General features: G+C 53.7%; 1 protein-coding gene across 1 annotated transcript in view; it reads left to right on the forward strand.

Moving 5' to 3' along the window:
- LOC144249108 (obscurin-like) overlaps positions 1 to 15,705 on the forward strand; it is a 119,831-nt gene that overhangs the window by 25,808 nt on the left and 78,318 nt on the right. Inside the window, 7 exon segments of the mRNA XM_077791302.1 lie at positions 1,329 to 1,507; positions 1,509 to 1,605; positions 3,660 to 3,935; positions 5,179 to 5,454; positions 6,519 to 6,794; positions 10,461 to 10,742; positions 11,801 to 12,076. Of these exon segments, the coding sequence (XP_077647428.1) occupies positions 1,329 to 1,507; positions 1,509 to 1,605; positions 3,660 to 3,935; positions 5,179 to 5,454; positions 6,519 to 6,794; positions 10,461 to 10,742; positions 11,801 to 12,076 (1,662 nt within the window).

Here is a 15,705-nt window from a genome sequence, read left to right on the forward strand (position 1 = left end):
CCTGTGGGCCTGGCTCTGAGCATGAGGGACAGAGTAGGGGGAAGAGCCAGTGGGTGGAGGCTGACCGTTGCCCCAAAAGCCCTGTCCATAGCTGTGTCCTGAGTCTAAGAGTATGGTGGGGTCTCCAGCCCTCTTGCTGTGGTCCTGTCTCTCCTGGCCACCAGGTCCCCAGGGGTGGTGGATGAGGGATAGGAAAACAGGGCTTTCCTGCACCTTTTCTGAAGACAGGCTTGGGTATTGTTTCCGTCCAGTCTTTGACACCAAAACGGTCCCTGAGGCCAGGGCACATTTTCGTGAAGGAGGTTGTTGGCTTGTGGCTCTGGAGGTTCCAGAGGTAGTACCATGTGAGAGAAGCCTGTAAGCAGGAGGGGTCACGTCCCCAGACAGGAGCCAGAGAAGTGTGGTGGGGCTCACCTCTCTGTGACACCCTCCTCCAGAGTCAAGAATCCCACCCGGTTCCCCCAGGTCTTCCTGGGCTCCATCCATCCCTGGGGTTCCCACCAGGCCAGCTCTTGGTGGGCCCTCCATCTGCTAACCCACAGGGCACATGTGACCTTGGGGATACCCTCAAATCTCAGCAGACATAACAGCAGAATCATACATAACGTGGATGTGGATGTATTTCTTAAAAGAAAAGACTTTAAAATCCAGTCCAGGGCATTGAGAGTTTCTGCACACTTGCGTTGAGATCTCAGAGAGCTGTCCCTAAGGCAAAAGTCTCTATTAGATGACAAAGTGTGAGGTGGCGGGGGTACAATCAGCCAGTCTGTGTGTCTGGTCCCACCAGTGTGATGGACTTCTGTAGTGTGGAAACCCTCTTTTCATGAACAACAAGAGATGCTGGTGGAACTGTTACACAGGAGGGGACGTCAGCACCTGACCTTGAAAGGATAGGGGGTTTCCAGGTAGTGGACATGAGGAGGGGACAGTTATGTTCATTCTCTGTGGGCCTGTAGGTCTGGGAAGCTGGGTCTTCCTTACACATGTGTTCGTCAGCTTCTCCTCATTGAGAGGGAATTCCCAGCAGCAACAAGAAGAAGAGACATGATGACATTGTGTTCCAAGTTGTAAGGGTCACCGGTCAGCCGTGAGCCCCAAACCCAGCTCAAGTGCATTCAAAAATGAGGTAAATGAAGAATTTTAAGAAAGCATGTTCAGAGAGCTTACCGTCCACAAGATGGCCAAAGAGTCACCAATGTGTGCATTGTATAAGGAAGAAGATCCAACTTAGGCTAATGAATGGATCCTACAGGCACCAGAATTTGAGGACAAGAAGGTGAGCCCTCATTTATGTATATCAATTAAATTCTCCTACTCTCTGTCCCCAGAGCCCAAAGCTGTGTTTGCCAAGGGGCAGCCGGCACAAAGCGAGGTGAAGGCCGAGGCAGGGGCGAGTGTCACTCTGAGCTGCGAGGTGGCCCAGGCCCAGACAGAGGTGACATGGTACAAGGATAGGAAGAAGCTGAGCCAGAGCTCCCAGGTGCACTTGGAAGCCTCTGGCTACAGGGCGGCAGCTGGTGGTGCAGCAGGCGGGCAAGGCAGACCCTGAGGAGTACAGCTGCGAGGCGGGGGGACAGAGGGTCTCCTTTCACCTGGATGTCACAGGTGGGTGATGCTGGGGTTGGGTGAATGGAGGGAGGGTGGTAACTCTAGGGCACCTGTGGCAGCCTAGGCTCTGTGAGGCCTGTGTACTTCCTGACCTTGGACCTCAGCATCTGTGGCCAAGCTTTGGGTGGAGTTGGGCACTGGGGGTTGTTTGTGGCTGGGGAGCATGTCCTGCAGGGGCAGGGGCTCCCTCTACCTGCCTGTGCCTACTTGCTGGGCCCAGAGCTCCAAAAGCCCTTGCTTGGGCCCTTTGGAATCCTGCATGTCCATCTGTCTTTCCCCCATCTCCTCCCTCTCCCCACTGTGACCTGTCCCTGAGCCTGTGAAGGGGCCACAAGGGGCTCAGAGATTTTCTCCTGATAGCCTACCTGGTGCTGGGCTCTCTCCCAATGATCTGCCTGGTGCTGTTTTTTTTTTTTTTTTTTTTTTTTTCTAATTGGCTCAGGATGATGGATCTCTCATGATTGGTTCACACTGGCACTTGGCTGTCTGCTGATTGGTCCATAGTTGCACTTGGCTATCTGCTGATTGGCTGGCACTGAGCTCTGTGCTAAATTGCCCCATCTGGTACTGAGTTGTCTGCTGACTGGCCCACACTGTTACTGAGCTCTGGGCTGATTGGCTGGCACTTGACTCTCTGCTGATTGGCTTGCACAGCCTCTGAGGTCTCTGCTGATTGGCCAGCACTGGCAGTTTGGTCTCCTGCACTCCTTTGGTAGCTGTGGCCAACAAAGATGTGGGTTTCTGGTTTGGTGCCGGGGAGTACAGCTGCAAGGCTGGGGGCTGCTGTGTCTGCCTCCCCCTGCTTTTGTGCCCTGAGTAGTGGTAGAGCTGGGAAGCCACTGATGGGCTGGGGTCCCAGGGAGGAGAAGGGTCATGGTCTATTCCCAATGGTTAGGAGGGTGTTGGCATCAGGAGGTAGGCCTGGCTGTGGTGGCCTTGTGGGCTGTGACAGTGCAGTTACCTGCAGGATCAGAGTGGGTCAGGAAGTGCTTAGGGCTCTGATGAGGACAGGGAGACAAAGGACAAGTGCAGCAACCACACACTGGAGGGGACAGAAAGGCACTGAGAGGCTGTGAGGTGGACAGGACACTTCCATACAGGCCAGGGGTCAAGACAGAGCCACTGCTTGGTACTCAGAACCAGGCCTGCCATTGCCAGCCCTCTCCTGTTTCTTTCTGCCTTGCGTTTGTGTGAGAGGTAGAGAAAGATGATGTTTTCATAGTGACTGGACCATTTGAATGAGTGGAAAGATGGAATGACACTGGGTGTGGTCCACATGTTCCAGGGGGTCAGGGCTTCATGAGCTGAAACCACAGACACCTTGTGTGTCACACAGTTGATGGAGACGTGGGGGGCAGGTGCCTACCCAACTCCATCCCTAACCCTGGGGCAAGAGAGAGTTATTTGAATGCAACATAATTGAATCCATGGCTCCTAGGAAGATACCTGTGAGACAGAACAGGGCACGGAGACCATGAGAAATCACAAAATAGATAAGAGCCAACTCTCTACCACCCCCACACATGAGCACCTCCAATGAAGACAGAAGGGCTACATGATAAGTGGGCAGAAGATTTGAGCAGACACCTAAAGCACCAGTAACTGTCACAGGTGCTCGGCTTTGTGCAGCCTCAGTGGGCACAGGAGCCACGGTGGCCTAGGCTCCCTGAGGAGCAGCCCACAGTTCAGAGCAGGCAGCAGTTGGGCCCTCCCAGGACCTGCCAAAAGACACACACCCAGCATGGTCCTGGGGAGACTCTTCCTGGTCACTGAGGGGCAGGTGCAGCATCAGGCTCTGCAGTTCCTCCCTGGAGGAGCCTGTGCTGGGGCCTGTCACAGTGTTCCCACCCGGAACAGCCCCATGCAGCAGGGGCAGGCTGTGTCACACACTGTGGTCCCTTGTGCTAAGGGTGCTGGGCTTCTCCGGGGCACAAGCTAGTGTGGCCTGCAGAAGGTTCTGTCCTCAACTGTCCAGCCAGAGGTCCTTCCCCAGGTGGCTTCCTGCCATAGACAGAGTCCCTGACCTGTGTGTCCCTCCCCTCTGTCCCCAGAGCCCAAGGTGGTGTTTGCTAAAGAGCAGCTGGCACACAGCGAGGTGAAGGCTGAGGCGGGGGCCAGTGCCACTCTGAGCTGCGAGGTGGCCATGGCCCAGACAGAGGTGACGTGGTACAAGGATGGGAAGAAGATGAGCCAGAGCGCCCGGGTGCGCGTGGAGGCCTCTGGCTGTAGGCAGCAGCTGGTAGTGCAACAGGCGGGCAAGGCAGATGCTGGGGAGTACAGCTGCGAGGCTGGAGGCCAGAGGGTCTCCTTCCGCCTGGACATCACAAGTGGGTGATGCTGGGGTTGGGTGAATGGAGGGAGAGTGGTAACTCTAGGGCACCTGTGGCAGCCTAAGCTCTGTGAGGCCTGTGTCCTTCCTGACTTGGGCCTCAGCATCTGTGGCCCAGCTCTGGGTGGAGTTGGGCACTTGTAATTGCTTGATACTGGAGACCATGTCCTGCAGGGGCAGGGGCTCCCTCTACCTGCCCAAGCCTACTTGCTGGGCCCAGAGCTCCGGAAGCCCTTGCTTGGGCCCTTTGGAATCCTGCGTGTCCATCTGTCCTTCCCCCATCTCCTTCCTCTCCCCACTGTAACCTGTCCCTGAGCCTGGGTAGGGGCCACATGGGGCTCAGAGCCTCTCTCCTGATAGCCCACCTGGTGCTGGACTCTCTCCCAGTGATTGCCTAGTGCTGTTTTTCTTTTTCTGATTGGCTCAGGATGACAGTTCTCTGATGATTGGTCCACACTGGCACCTGGCTGTGTGCAGATTGGTTCACACTGGCACTTGGCTGTCTGCTGATTGGTCCACAGTGGCACTTGGCTGTCTGCTGATTGGCTGGCACTGAGCTCTGTGCTAATTTGCCCCATCTGGTACTGAGTTGTCTGCTGACTGGCCCACACTGTTACTGAGCTCTGGGCTGACTGGCTGGCACTTGACTCTCTGCTGATTGGCTTGCACAGGCTCTGAGGTCTCTGCTGATTGGCCAGCACTGGCAGTCTGGTCTCCTGCACTCCTTTGGTAGCTGTGGCCAACAAAGATGTGAGTTTCTGATTTGTTGCAGGCAAGGCGGAAGCCAGGGTACAGCTGTGAGGTCGGGGGCTGCTGTGTCTGCCTCCCCTTGCTTTTGTGCCCCCTGCGTAGTGGTAGAGCTGGGAAGCCACTGATGGGCTGGGGTCCCAGGGAGGAGAAGGGTCATGGTCTATTCCCAATGGTTAGGAGGGTGTTGGCATCAGGAGGTAGGCCTGGCTGTGATAGCCTTGTGGGCTGTGACAGTGCAGTTACCTGCAGGATCAGGGTGGATCAGGAAGTGCTTAGGGCTCTGATGAGGACAGGCTGCCCAGCTGTCTACCCACCAGCCTTGGAGTTTGCAGCTTGGGTCATTTGTAGGATAGAACTTAGGCATGGCCATGCAATGTTCTACTCATGATGGACACTCTGCTCGGCCATCCCTGGGGTGGGCTTAGGCTGTGAGACAGGGCTGGGTTTGTTCTGGAGTCCCTGACTTGTGTGTCCTTTCCCTCTGTCCCCAGAGCCCAAGGTGGTATTTGCCAAGGAGCAGCCGGCACACAGCGAGGTGAAGGCCAAGGCGGGGTCCTGTGCCACTCTGAGCTGTGAGGTGGCCCAGGCCCAGACAGAAGTGACATGGTATAAGGATGGGAAGAAGCTGAGCCAGAGCTCCCAGGTGCGCGTGGAGGCCTCTGGCTGTAGGCGACAGCTGGTGGTGCAGCAGGCTGGCAAGGTGGACTCTGGGGAGTACATCTGCAAGGCAGGGGGCCAGAAGGTCTCCTTCCACCTGGACGTCACAAGTGAGTCCTGTGGTACCTGTTTGGAGGTGATGAGACTGGCTTTTGGCCCAGATGGACATTCCTGTGAAATGTTTTCCATTCGATCTCATCTCTCCAGCTTCCATCTTCCTAACTGGGGGACAGTATCTGGCTGGGAATGGCTCACAGGGAGAGGGCTTTTTATGAACCCCTAGTGGGGTTTCCACTCTCCAATCACCAGTCACACCACAGAGTCTACCCAGAGCCTTCCAGGTTCTACTTGGTGTGCAGGACACTGGCTCTCCCTGTGGTCTGACGTGGACCAGATGTTGTGTCTGTGCATTTCTTTCTGTCAGATGCTCTGGTGTCCTCCATGTCCCCTCACCTGCACCTCCGCTAGTTCTCACTAGTGAGAGAGGTCTGAATTTCCCAACTGGGGTAATGGGTATTTCACCCATCGCAGGGTGTGTGGAATTGTTCAAGGCATATGGGCATGTTGGAGTTCTGGTGTTCTGGGGCAGCCTCCCCTCCTGTGAATGGTGTGGCCATGGTCTGTGACTCAAAGCTGGTGGGAAACCCTGACCTAATGTGGGAGGTTTTCCTCCTGTTCCATCCCACAGATAAGAACCAGCCCTTTGCCCAGTGTGTACATGCTGCGTGAGCCCCTGCCCACTGGCCAGTCATCAGATGGCATGGCCAAGGTAGTCAGAGTGTCACAGTCTGATGTTCAAGTAATGGCCTCCAAACCACAAGCTTTACTACAATGTGTTCTCATAATTGTTTGCTTTTGTTATTAGGCACTGTTTTTAATTTTTTACTGTGCCTAATTTTAAGATAAGCTTCATCATGCTGTGTCTATGGGGAAACCCAGAACCCCACAGGGTCTATGGTACCAGTGTCCAGGCATCTGTTGTGGGTCCTGGGTGTGTTCTGAGCAGAGAAGGGGATGCCTCTACTGTGCTGAGGGTGGTGAGGCTTCCCCAGGGTATGAGCTGGTGTGGCCTGCAAAGGGTCTGCCCTAGCCATCCAGCCAGATGTCCTTTTCTAGGTGGCTTCCTGTCCTGGACAGAGTCTCTGAATTGTGCGTCCCTTCCCTCTGTTCCCAGAGCCCAAGGTGGTGTTTGCCAAGGGGCAGCTGGCCCACAATGAGGTGAAGGCCCCGGCGGGGACGAGTGCCACTCTGAGCTGCGAGGTGGCCCAGGCCCAGACAGAGGTGACATGGTACAAGGATGGGAAGAAGCTGAGCCAGAGCTCCCAGGTGCGCGTGGAGGCCTCTGGCTGTAGGCGGCAGCTGGTGGTGCAGCAGGCCGGCAAGGTGGACGCTGGGGAGTACAGCTGTGAGGCCGGGGGCCAGAGAGTCTCCTTCCACCTGGACGTCACAGGTGAGTCCCTGCACAGCACCTTGCCTTGTTTGGTGACAGGCCCTGTGCTCTCTGTTAGACTTCTGTGCTCGGCCGTGCCCCTCCTCCCTCCCTCCTTGTTCATATGTAGCTGGGCTTGGTAGTTGCGGGGGAGGACTGCCCACCCCCTCACTCTGGAGTATAACTCCGAGTGGGGTGCACTAGCACCCTGAACGCTGCCCTGCCCCTGCTGATGTTCTCTGCTGTCTGCGTTTTGCTCCCTCTGGCCTGCAACCTCTGATAGACCAGGTGTCTCCCCAGGGAATGCTGAATGTTCCTCTGCTTCCTATGATCTGGCTGCTCCTGAATGCTGTCCCCAGCACCACATGGGTAGTTGCTGGTGAGGGACATTTTAATTGATGCCGGGTAGGGTCAGTCTTGGTGTTATCTCAAGACTGACCTTAGGTATCTGGGATGCTCCTATGTCCTTTCTCATAGGGCAGAGATCTCTGTGCACCACTGGGAAACCTCTAGGCCTGGGCCTGCCTGCAGTGTGTGTGGGCAGAGGGTTGGCAGCCATGTCTGGGCTGCCCTTGGAGTCAGGGTGGGCCTTCAAGGGAAAGTTTGGTTCCTTTTTTTTTCTTTGGTTAGCACTGTTCTAGGTCAGAATTTTACTTTGGAATTTGACTTACAGATTTAGAACTGCAAAGGAATACATTAGTTGAAGCTACATCAGTTTTCATTAAAGTTGAGTTTCTGTAACAGGATCCACTAGCTGGTAGAGCAGAGGTCATGTTGTAGAACTTCCTAGTGAGTCATGTGTGTCTGCCTCCCTGACTGACTCACAGGGAGTCTAAGAGCCCAGTTTACTTTCCTTTCATTGTGGAGTCTTAACATCAATCAGGTGGGCTGTGGCACAGCAGACCTCCAGGTGCCAAACAGAATGGCATGGCATAGCAACAGAAGGGGTTTGTGATCATGTATGGGTCCCCAACACCCTGTGTATCTTTCTAAGATGTTATTTTAGGAACTCCAAGATGTTGTTTTATGATATTTTTATGGTGATGAATTTGGAAAGTCTTGACAAATTGACAGATTCTTGAGAAACAATATGAAGATGTCACACAAGAAAAAATAGACAACTCAAACTGTCCTCTAACTTAAAAAAATAAGAAATATTTTTCATAGAGAAGGGTGTAAGTCCAGGAGCTCTCCTGCTAAATGTTCTGGAAAAAACTGACTCCACCTTCCTTGAAGGTCTTCCAGAGAACAGAAGAGGAAGAAACACTCTCGATCCTGCTGGACGTGGACAGCACAGTCCACCGGGAAAGTGTGGAAGACAGATGCATCTCCTGAGATGTCAGGCCACAACTTCAACAGCACCCAGCAAAAGTGATGGAGCAGTGGCCAGGAGGAGACGGTGCACCCCCCACCCCAGGGCAGTGTCCAGGAACGCAGCACTGGCTGAGAGTGAAACACTGGGGAACCCAAAGAGCAGCTGCGATGATACAGCATCAGGCCATCCACCAGGTCCCTGACCACGACAGCAATACGTGGACAGTAGGAACCGCTAGCTGGCATGCAGCGAGAGCAGGACCTTGAGGGGAAGGCACAGATGGGAAGAGGAAAATGGAATTGAAGGTACTGCAGTTGGAGTTGAGTGGAATTCTGTGGCTCTGTTCTGGAAATCCAAGAATATGTGATCAGGTGGAGTTAGTGGCTTACCAAGGTAGCCTGTGCAGATTTGAGTCCACTCTGCGGGGGGTGAGCAGCGAGCAGTGGAAAATGAAAGCTCAGAGTAGAGGATGAAGGCCTCTTAACCAGAATGTTAAGCCAGAAGTGCTTTTGTTTTAGATTTTCTTGGATTTGGGGATATTTGCATACACATAATGAGCTATCTTTGGGATGAGACCTGAGTGTAAATGTGAAATTCACTTGTTTCATGAACATTCCACACATAGCTTGAAGACGATTTTGCACAACATTTTAGGAAGATTTTGTGCATGAAATGAGGCTCCTGGTGTAGGATTTTCCACCTGGAACAATCATGTAGTCGCTCAGACAGTTTTGGATTTTGCAGCATTTTGGTTTTGAATCAGGGATGCTCACTTGTGTTTACATAAGAAGCACCTTTCTGATGCTAAGTGTAAAGCAAGACATTGAAAGGCTCTTCAGGGTAAATCAGACATTTTTGAGAGACACCAAATAATGTCTAAGTAAGTGGACATAAGGGCATGGAAGAGTCAGACCATCAGCCTGCAGGGTCCCCACGCTGTGGAGCAGGCCTGGGTGCAGGGTGCAGAGCCTGCTGGCTCTCAGGCTCTGACAGGCAAGCTGAGCATCCCCCATCACTGAGAATTGACTAAAGCTATGGTAGCAGACAGCAGGTCCACGGTGTGAGACACAGGAGCCCTGCACCCAGCTGTGCCTATGGGACTATGGGACTCCACATAGCCCCCACACAGGCAACACTGTATTCATTCTTGGGAACGTTTGTGAAGCCACATGGAAACACAGCTGTCTGGTACTTCTCACCATGTACAAAAGCTAGTCAGGAGAACTAGAGATTCAGGATCCTGGGGGAGCTGTGGTGATCTTAGATGACATCACAGATGCTTAGAGACTTCGTGCCAAGGAAAGATTTCTAACAGAACAAGACATGATCACGGTGGAGCAAGAGTGACAATGTGACTATGTTAAAACAAAGACTCAGACACGTTGGAGGCTTCTGGTTCAGTGTGCTTGGTGTTGCTGCATCTCAACAACAGGCTGGGTAACATATCTGAGAAGTTCCTGTGGCTTACAGTTTTGGTGGCTGAAGGTCCAAACAGCATGGAGCCCATTTCCTGGTGAGGGTCCCAGCTGCACCACAAAGAGAAGCAGAAGGGGACTGGCCACATGCAGAGGGGGCCAGACACACCAAGATTCGTGACAGCCTGCTCTTGTGAGACCTGATCCATACCTGCAGGAGCCAGCTTTCCCCGCAAACCTTGATTCACACAAGAGGGTGAAGCCCTGAGCTCATCAGCTTCCACTGGGTCCCCATGACCTCCACACTGCATACAGGAACCAGCTTAAGGCACGGGAGTGTTGGGGGACAGCACATCCAAGCCATGCAACACACAGAAGGAGTCTACAACCATCCTGCGGGAGACAGAAAAGCTTGCATATATAAAGAGAGCACCTAGATTAAAAGAAAAACCATCAACTGAAAATGCATATCAGGCTTGAACCTTGAAACAACAGAGGAGCACCACTGAAGGCCAAATACACGAGAAGGTCTCTACCCTCAGGACAGGACCCAGGAGCCAAAAGTGACCCATATGTCCCCAGAGGAGCTGCCAACATGCTCAGAGCAGGCAGGAGGTGGGCCCTCCCAGGTCCTGCCCAGAGCTCATGCTCTGCACAGTTCTGGGGAGACTCTTCTTGGTCACTGAGGGACAGGTACAGCATCAGGCCCTGCAGTCCCTCCCTGGAGGAGCCTGTGCAGGGAGCTGTCACATAGTGCCCACCTGGAACAGCTCCATGCAACAGGCTGTGTCACATACCATGGTCCCTTGTGCTGAGGGTGCTGGGTTCTCCAGGACACAAGCTGGTGTGGCCTGCAGAAGGGTCTGTACTCAGCCACCCAGCCAGATATCCTTCCCCAGGTGGCTTCCTGCCATACACAGAGTCCCTGACCCATGTGTCCCTTCCCTCTGTCCCCAGAGCCCAAGGTGGTATTTGCCAAGGAGCAGCTGGCACGCAGCGAGGTGAAGGCCAATGCAGGGGCCTGCGCCACTCTGAGCTGCGAGGTGGCCCAGGCCCAGACAGAAGTGACAGTGACGTGGTACAAGGATGGGAAGAAGCTGAGCCAGAGCTCCCAGGTGCGACTGGAGGCCTCTGGCTGTAGGCGGCAGCTGGTGGTGCAGCAGGTGGGCAAGGTGGATGCTGGGGAGTACAGCTGCAAGGCCGAGGGCCAGAGGTTTCCCTTCCGCCTGGATGTCACAGGTGGGTGCTGCTAGGGCTGGGTGAATGGAGGGAGGATGGTAACTCTAGGGCACCTGTGGCAGCCTAGGCTCTGTGAGGCCTATGTCCTTCCTGACCTTGGGCCTCAGCATCTGTGGCCCAGCTCTGGGTGGAGTTGGGCATTGGGGTTGTTTGTGGCTGGGGAGCATGTCCTGCAGGGGCAGGGGCTCCTTCTACCTGCCTGTGCCTACTTGCTGGGCCCAGAGCTCCAGAAGCCCTTGCTTGGGCCCTTTGGAATCCTGCATGTCCATCTGTCCTTCCCCCATCTCCTTTCCTCCCCACTGTGACCTGCCCCTGAGCCTGGGAAGGGGTCACACAGGGCTTACAGCCTCTCTCTTGATGGCACATTTGGTGCTGGGCTGTCTTCCCTGCCTGGTACTGAGCTCTCTCTCGATTGGTCTGCACTGGCACTGAGCACTCTGCTGACTGGCCCATAGGGGTACTGAGCTCTGTGCTGATTGGCTGGTACTTGGCTCTCTGCTGATTGGCTTACACAGGCTCTGAGGTCCTTGCTGATTGGTCAGCACTGGCATTCTGGTCTCCTACATTCCTTTGGTAGCTGTGGCCAACAAAGATGTGGGTTTCTGGTTTGGTGCTCAGGTGGACTCCCCTGCTGTGTCCGCCTCCAACCGCTTTTGTGTCCCCTGCATGGTGGGAGAGCTAGGAAGCCACTGATGGGCTGGGGTCCCAGGGAGGAGAAGGGTCATGGTCTATTCCCAATGGCTGGGAGGGTGGTGGCATCAGGAGGTAGGCCTGGCTGTGGTGGCCTTGTGGGCTGTGACAGTGCAGTTACCTGCAGGATTAGGGTGGATCAGGAAGTACTTAGGACTCTAATGAGGATGGGCTGCCCAGCCATCTACCTACCAGCCTTGGAGTTTGCAGCTTGGGTCATGTGTAGGATAGAACTTAGGCATGGCCATGCAATGTTCTACTCATGATAGACACTCTGCTTGGCCATTCCTGGGGTGGGCTTGGGCTGTGAGACAGGGCTGGATGTGTTCTGGTGTCCCTGACCTGTGTGTTCTTCCCCTCTGTCCCAGAGCCCAAGGCTGTATTTGCCAAGGGGCAGCCAGCACACAGTGAGGTGAAGGCCCAGGTGGGGGCGAGTGCCACTCTGAGCTGTGAGGTGGCCCAGTCCCAGACAGAGGTGACATGGTACAAGGATGGGAAGAAGCTGAGCCAGAGCTCCCAGGTGCGTGTGAAGTCCTCTGGCTATAGGCGGCAGCTGGTGGTGCAGCAGGTGGGCAAGGCGGACACCAGGGAGTACAGCTGCGAGGCCAGGGGCCAGGGGGTCTCCTTCCGCCTGAATGTCACAGGTGAGTTCTGAGTTTGCTGGTGTGTGAGGATGAGACTGATACAGCGGATGTTCCTAGGTGCTCCTTCCCTCAAATTCCATGTCTCCACATGCCCCGTGCTCACCTGTGGTCTTCAATCCTAGTGTGAGTACCGATGGCCAATCCATGTGGACAGCTAGGCTTCTGCACCAGACTTGCCCTCCCAGGTCTAATGCTGAGGGGCATTTCTCAGCACCTGGGAAACTATGCACTACGTGCTGTGGCTTTACCTGCTGCTCAGGCTGAGGTGGTCCAGATACCTGAGGCCATTGGGATCATCGCCCTTTCATTTCTCTGGTACACTCTTCCCTCTGTCCTCATGGATCTGAATGCTCTCTGAGCAAGTTCATGGGGGAAACACACGGACCCTAATTTTGTTGCACTGACTGTGCAACATGAAGGGTGGGGTGGTGCATTTCCTGGGAAGCTGGGAGGCCAGAAAGTCTCTTTTAACAAGACCTATTTTCATTTTGTCTCAAGTTGGAGCAGTCACTGTCTACATTCCCTCCATGGCTTGGTTTATAAATTCAGAAATGAAAAGGAATAAACCAATGAAGTCACATCTGCATGCTTCTTTAAAATTTATTTTCTACACTCTTAGCTGCTGAGGGGTAGAGCGTTAACACACAGCATCCCCCTAATAAGCCGTGTGTCTCCTCCCCCTGGCTGGTTGGCAGGAAAGCCGGGAACAGCTTCATTTCCTTTGTCGAAGGAGTCTAATGTCACAGAGAGAGGACCATGGGCACAGTGCTCTGCAGTTGCATCTGCATTAAAGTTTTGTGGGTGTATGTGGACACCAGGGAATCCCACTGAGTTCACTGGAAATGTCATGGTGTGAGGATAGGCCATTATTTTATACAAGGCAACAAGGTACCTTTTCTTAGGAATCAATTACTAGAAGATCATGTCAAACCTACACAAGAAAAACTAGGGAGTGGAACAGTCCTCTAATCTTCTAAAGAAGTAGAATGATAGTAATAATCTTATAGAGCCTTATCTTAGCCCAGTGGCTCTGCAACAAATCATACCAAATATTATCCCATGTTAATATACATTCTAGAATGCTGAAGGAGGAAGTACACTCCCTAGCTCATTTTATGTAGGTAGTACATGATCGACGCTAAAGCATAAAAGGTCAGCAAGAGGCTTATATCGCCAGTGTGAAGTTCAAGCTCCTCTGCTAATGTTAGCCCAATGAGTCCAGCAAAGTGAAGGGATTGTCTGTTCTAGGAGATGTGAAGTGCAGGAGTGCAGGCCTGGTTCACCCAGGAACATCAGGTGGTCACCAGGGCCCAGTGCTAACAGGCTTGAGGGACAGGGTATGACTCTTCCTGGGCATGCAGTGACAGTATTTGATGAGTGTGACATCAGAAGTTGTAAAGATTGTTTGACACAATTCAACATGCAGTTCTTAGCAAACTCTGGATGAGATGATTCCTCCTTAGCTTAACAGAGTGGTTGTAGGAAAAGTGAGAGCAAAGGGACACCAGTGGTGCAGACTTCAGAGTGTCACCTTCAAGACCAGGAGTGGACAAGGGAGGGGTTGCTGTCGGCATTGGAAAGGGAAGGAATGGGGCTCGGACACTCGTGTTGGGGCTCACAGAGGACAGGGTTATCAGTACAGAATGCCGGAAATATCGTTGACTGTGTCCAGGAGGAGAGCAGGGGCAATGTCCATGCTCAGGTGTTAGTGTGCAGACTCTTCTTCATCCACATGAGTAAGCAAGCAGATGATGGAAGTGGAGTTTCCAAGAACTAGCACAGAGCCAAGAGCGTGGCGTTACTGTTCCAGGTCTTCTCAGACACAGGCCCACAGACGTGGTGAAGATGCACATCACTAGACACTGGAGAGGAAGCAGAAGGGGTCTAAGTGCATGGAGGCATTCTATGGGAGAGCCAGAGGTTCGCAGTCACAGTCCAGGTGCTGCTTCTCTCTAGGAGTAGGAATATCGACAGGCCAAATGGGCAGAGCCATTTCTGGAGAGCAACTGGAGGGCACGGGCGACCAGAGTCAGGACATTCGCATGGCTGAAGGCAGGAGCAGAGAAGAGGACAGGGGCAACTGAGCAGTTAGCTCAGAACAACTAGGTAGCTGGTGGGCTGGCCATGCCTGTAACCCCAGGGTCTCGGAGGCTGAAGTAGGGGGAGGCAGGTTTGAGGCCAGAATCAGTAACTTAGCAAAACCCTATCTCAAAAAATATAATTTTAAAAAACGAGTTGGGGATGTAGCTCAGTGCTAGAGTGCTTGCCTAGCATGTGCAAGATCCTGGGTTCAATGCCTAATATCATACACACACACACAAACACACACACACACACACACACACATACACACCCCAAAAAAAAGGAAAGAAAAGGGACACAGCTCTGAGTGTAACCAGGTCCCTCTCCTCCTTCATGACTCTGTTCTGGTGCTACCAGGAGATATAGAGAGGGATGTTATTTTCCAAACTACTTCTAAGACCATTAAACTTAGAAAAAAATTGAAAATCAGATATCCAACTCAACACAAAAGGAATCCAATACAGGCTGTACCTCAGTGTATAGGTGAAGCAGGTCTTCAAGGTGGACCTCAGTGGAGGTAAGGCGGGCTCTTAGCAGGTGTCCTGTGTTTCTCCATGACTTCAAGTTAATTGTACTTTTCTTAGAGAGAACGTAGGGCATTGGCCATTAAGCAAACAGATGTATTTACCTGTGGTGAAACTGAAACTGCCCCATCAGAAGACACTCTATAGGAGGAAAGGGCAAGCCCCTCAGATGGGGCCTACTCAGGACCCATGACTGTCCACAACCTAGCAGGTAATCATATGCAGAGCTGCTAAGACGGAATTGGAAAACACAGTGCTACTGAAAGTAGGCAGGATAGTTTAGCAGGACCAGCCCAGAGCAGCCCAGAGCAGCCCACAGCAGGACACAGCAGCCCAGAACAGCCCAGAGCAGTCCAGAGCAGCCCACAGAGCCCACAGTAGCCCACAGCAGCCCACAGCAGCCCACAGCAGCCCAGAGCAGCCCAGAGCAGCCCACAGCAGGACACAGTAGCCAAGAGTAGCCCAGAGCAGGACACAGTAGCCAAGAGTATCCCAGAGCAGCCCACAGTATCCCAGAGCAGCCCACAGCAGCCCAGAGCACCCCAGAGCAGGACACAGCAGCCCAAAGCAGCCCAGAGCAGCTCACAGCAGGACACAGCAGCCCAGAGCAGCCCACAGCAGCCCAGAGCACCCCAGAGCAGGACACAGCAGCCCACAGCAGCCCAGAGCAGCTCACAGCAGGACACAGCAGCCCAGAGCAGCCCAGAACAACCCAGAGCAGGACACAGCAGCCCAGAGCAGCCCAGAGCAGCCCACAGCAGGACGCAGTAGCCAAGAGTAGCCCAGAGCAGCCCACAGCATCCCAGAGCAGCCCAGAGCAGGACACAGCAGCCCACAGCAGTGCACAGCAGCGCACAGCAGCCCAGAGCAGGATGAAGCAGCCCAGAGCAGGATGCAGCAGCCCAGAGCAGCCAACAGCAGCCCACAGCAGCCCAGAGCATCCCACAGCAGGACACAGCAGCCCAGAGCAGCACACAGTAGCCCAGAGCAGCCCATAGCAGCCCAGAGCAGTCCAGAGCAGGA

Source organism: Urocitellus parryii, chromosome 1 (assembly GCF_045843805.1).
Source record: "Urocitellus parryii isolate mUroPar1 chromosome 1, mUroPar1.hap1, whole genome shotgun sequence".
In the NCBI taxonomy this organism is placed as follows: domain Eukaryota; kingdom Metazoa; phylum Chordata; class Mammalia; order Rodentia; family Sciuridae; genus Urocitellus; species Urocitellus parryii.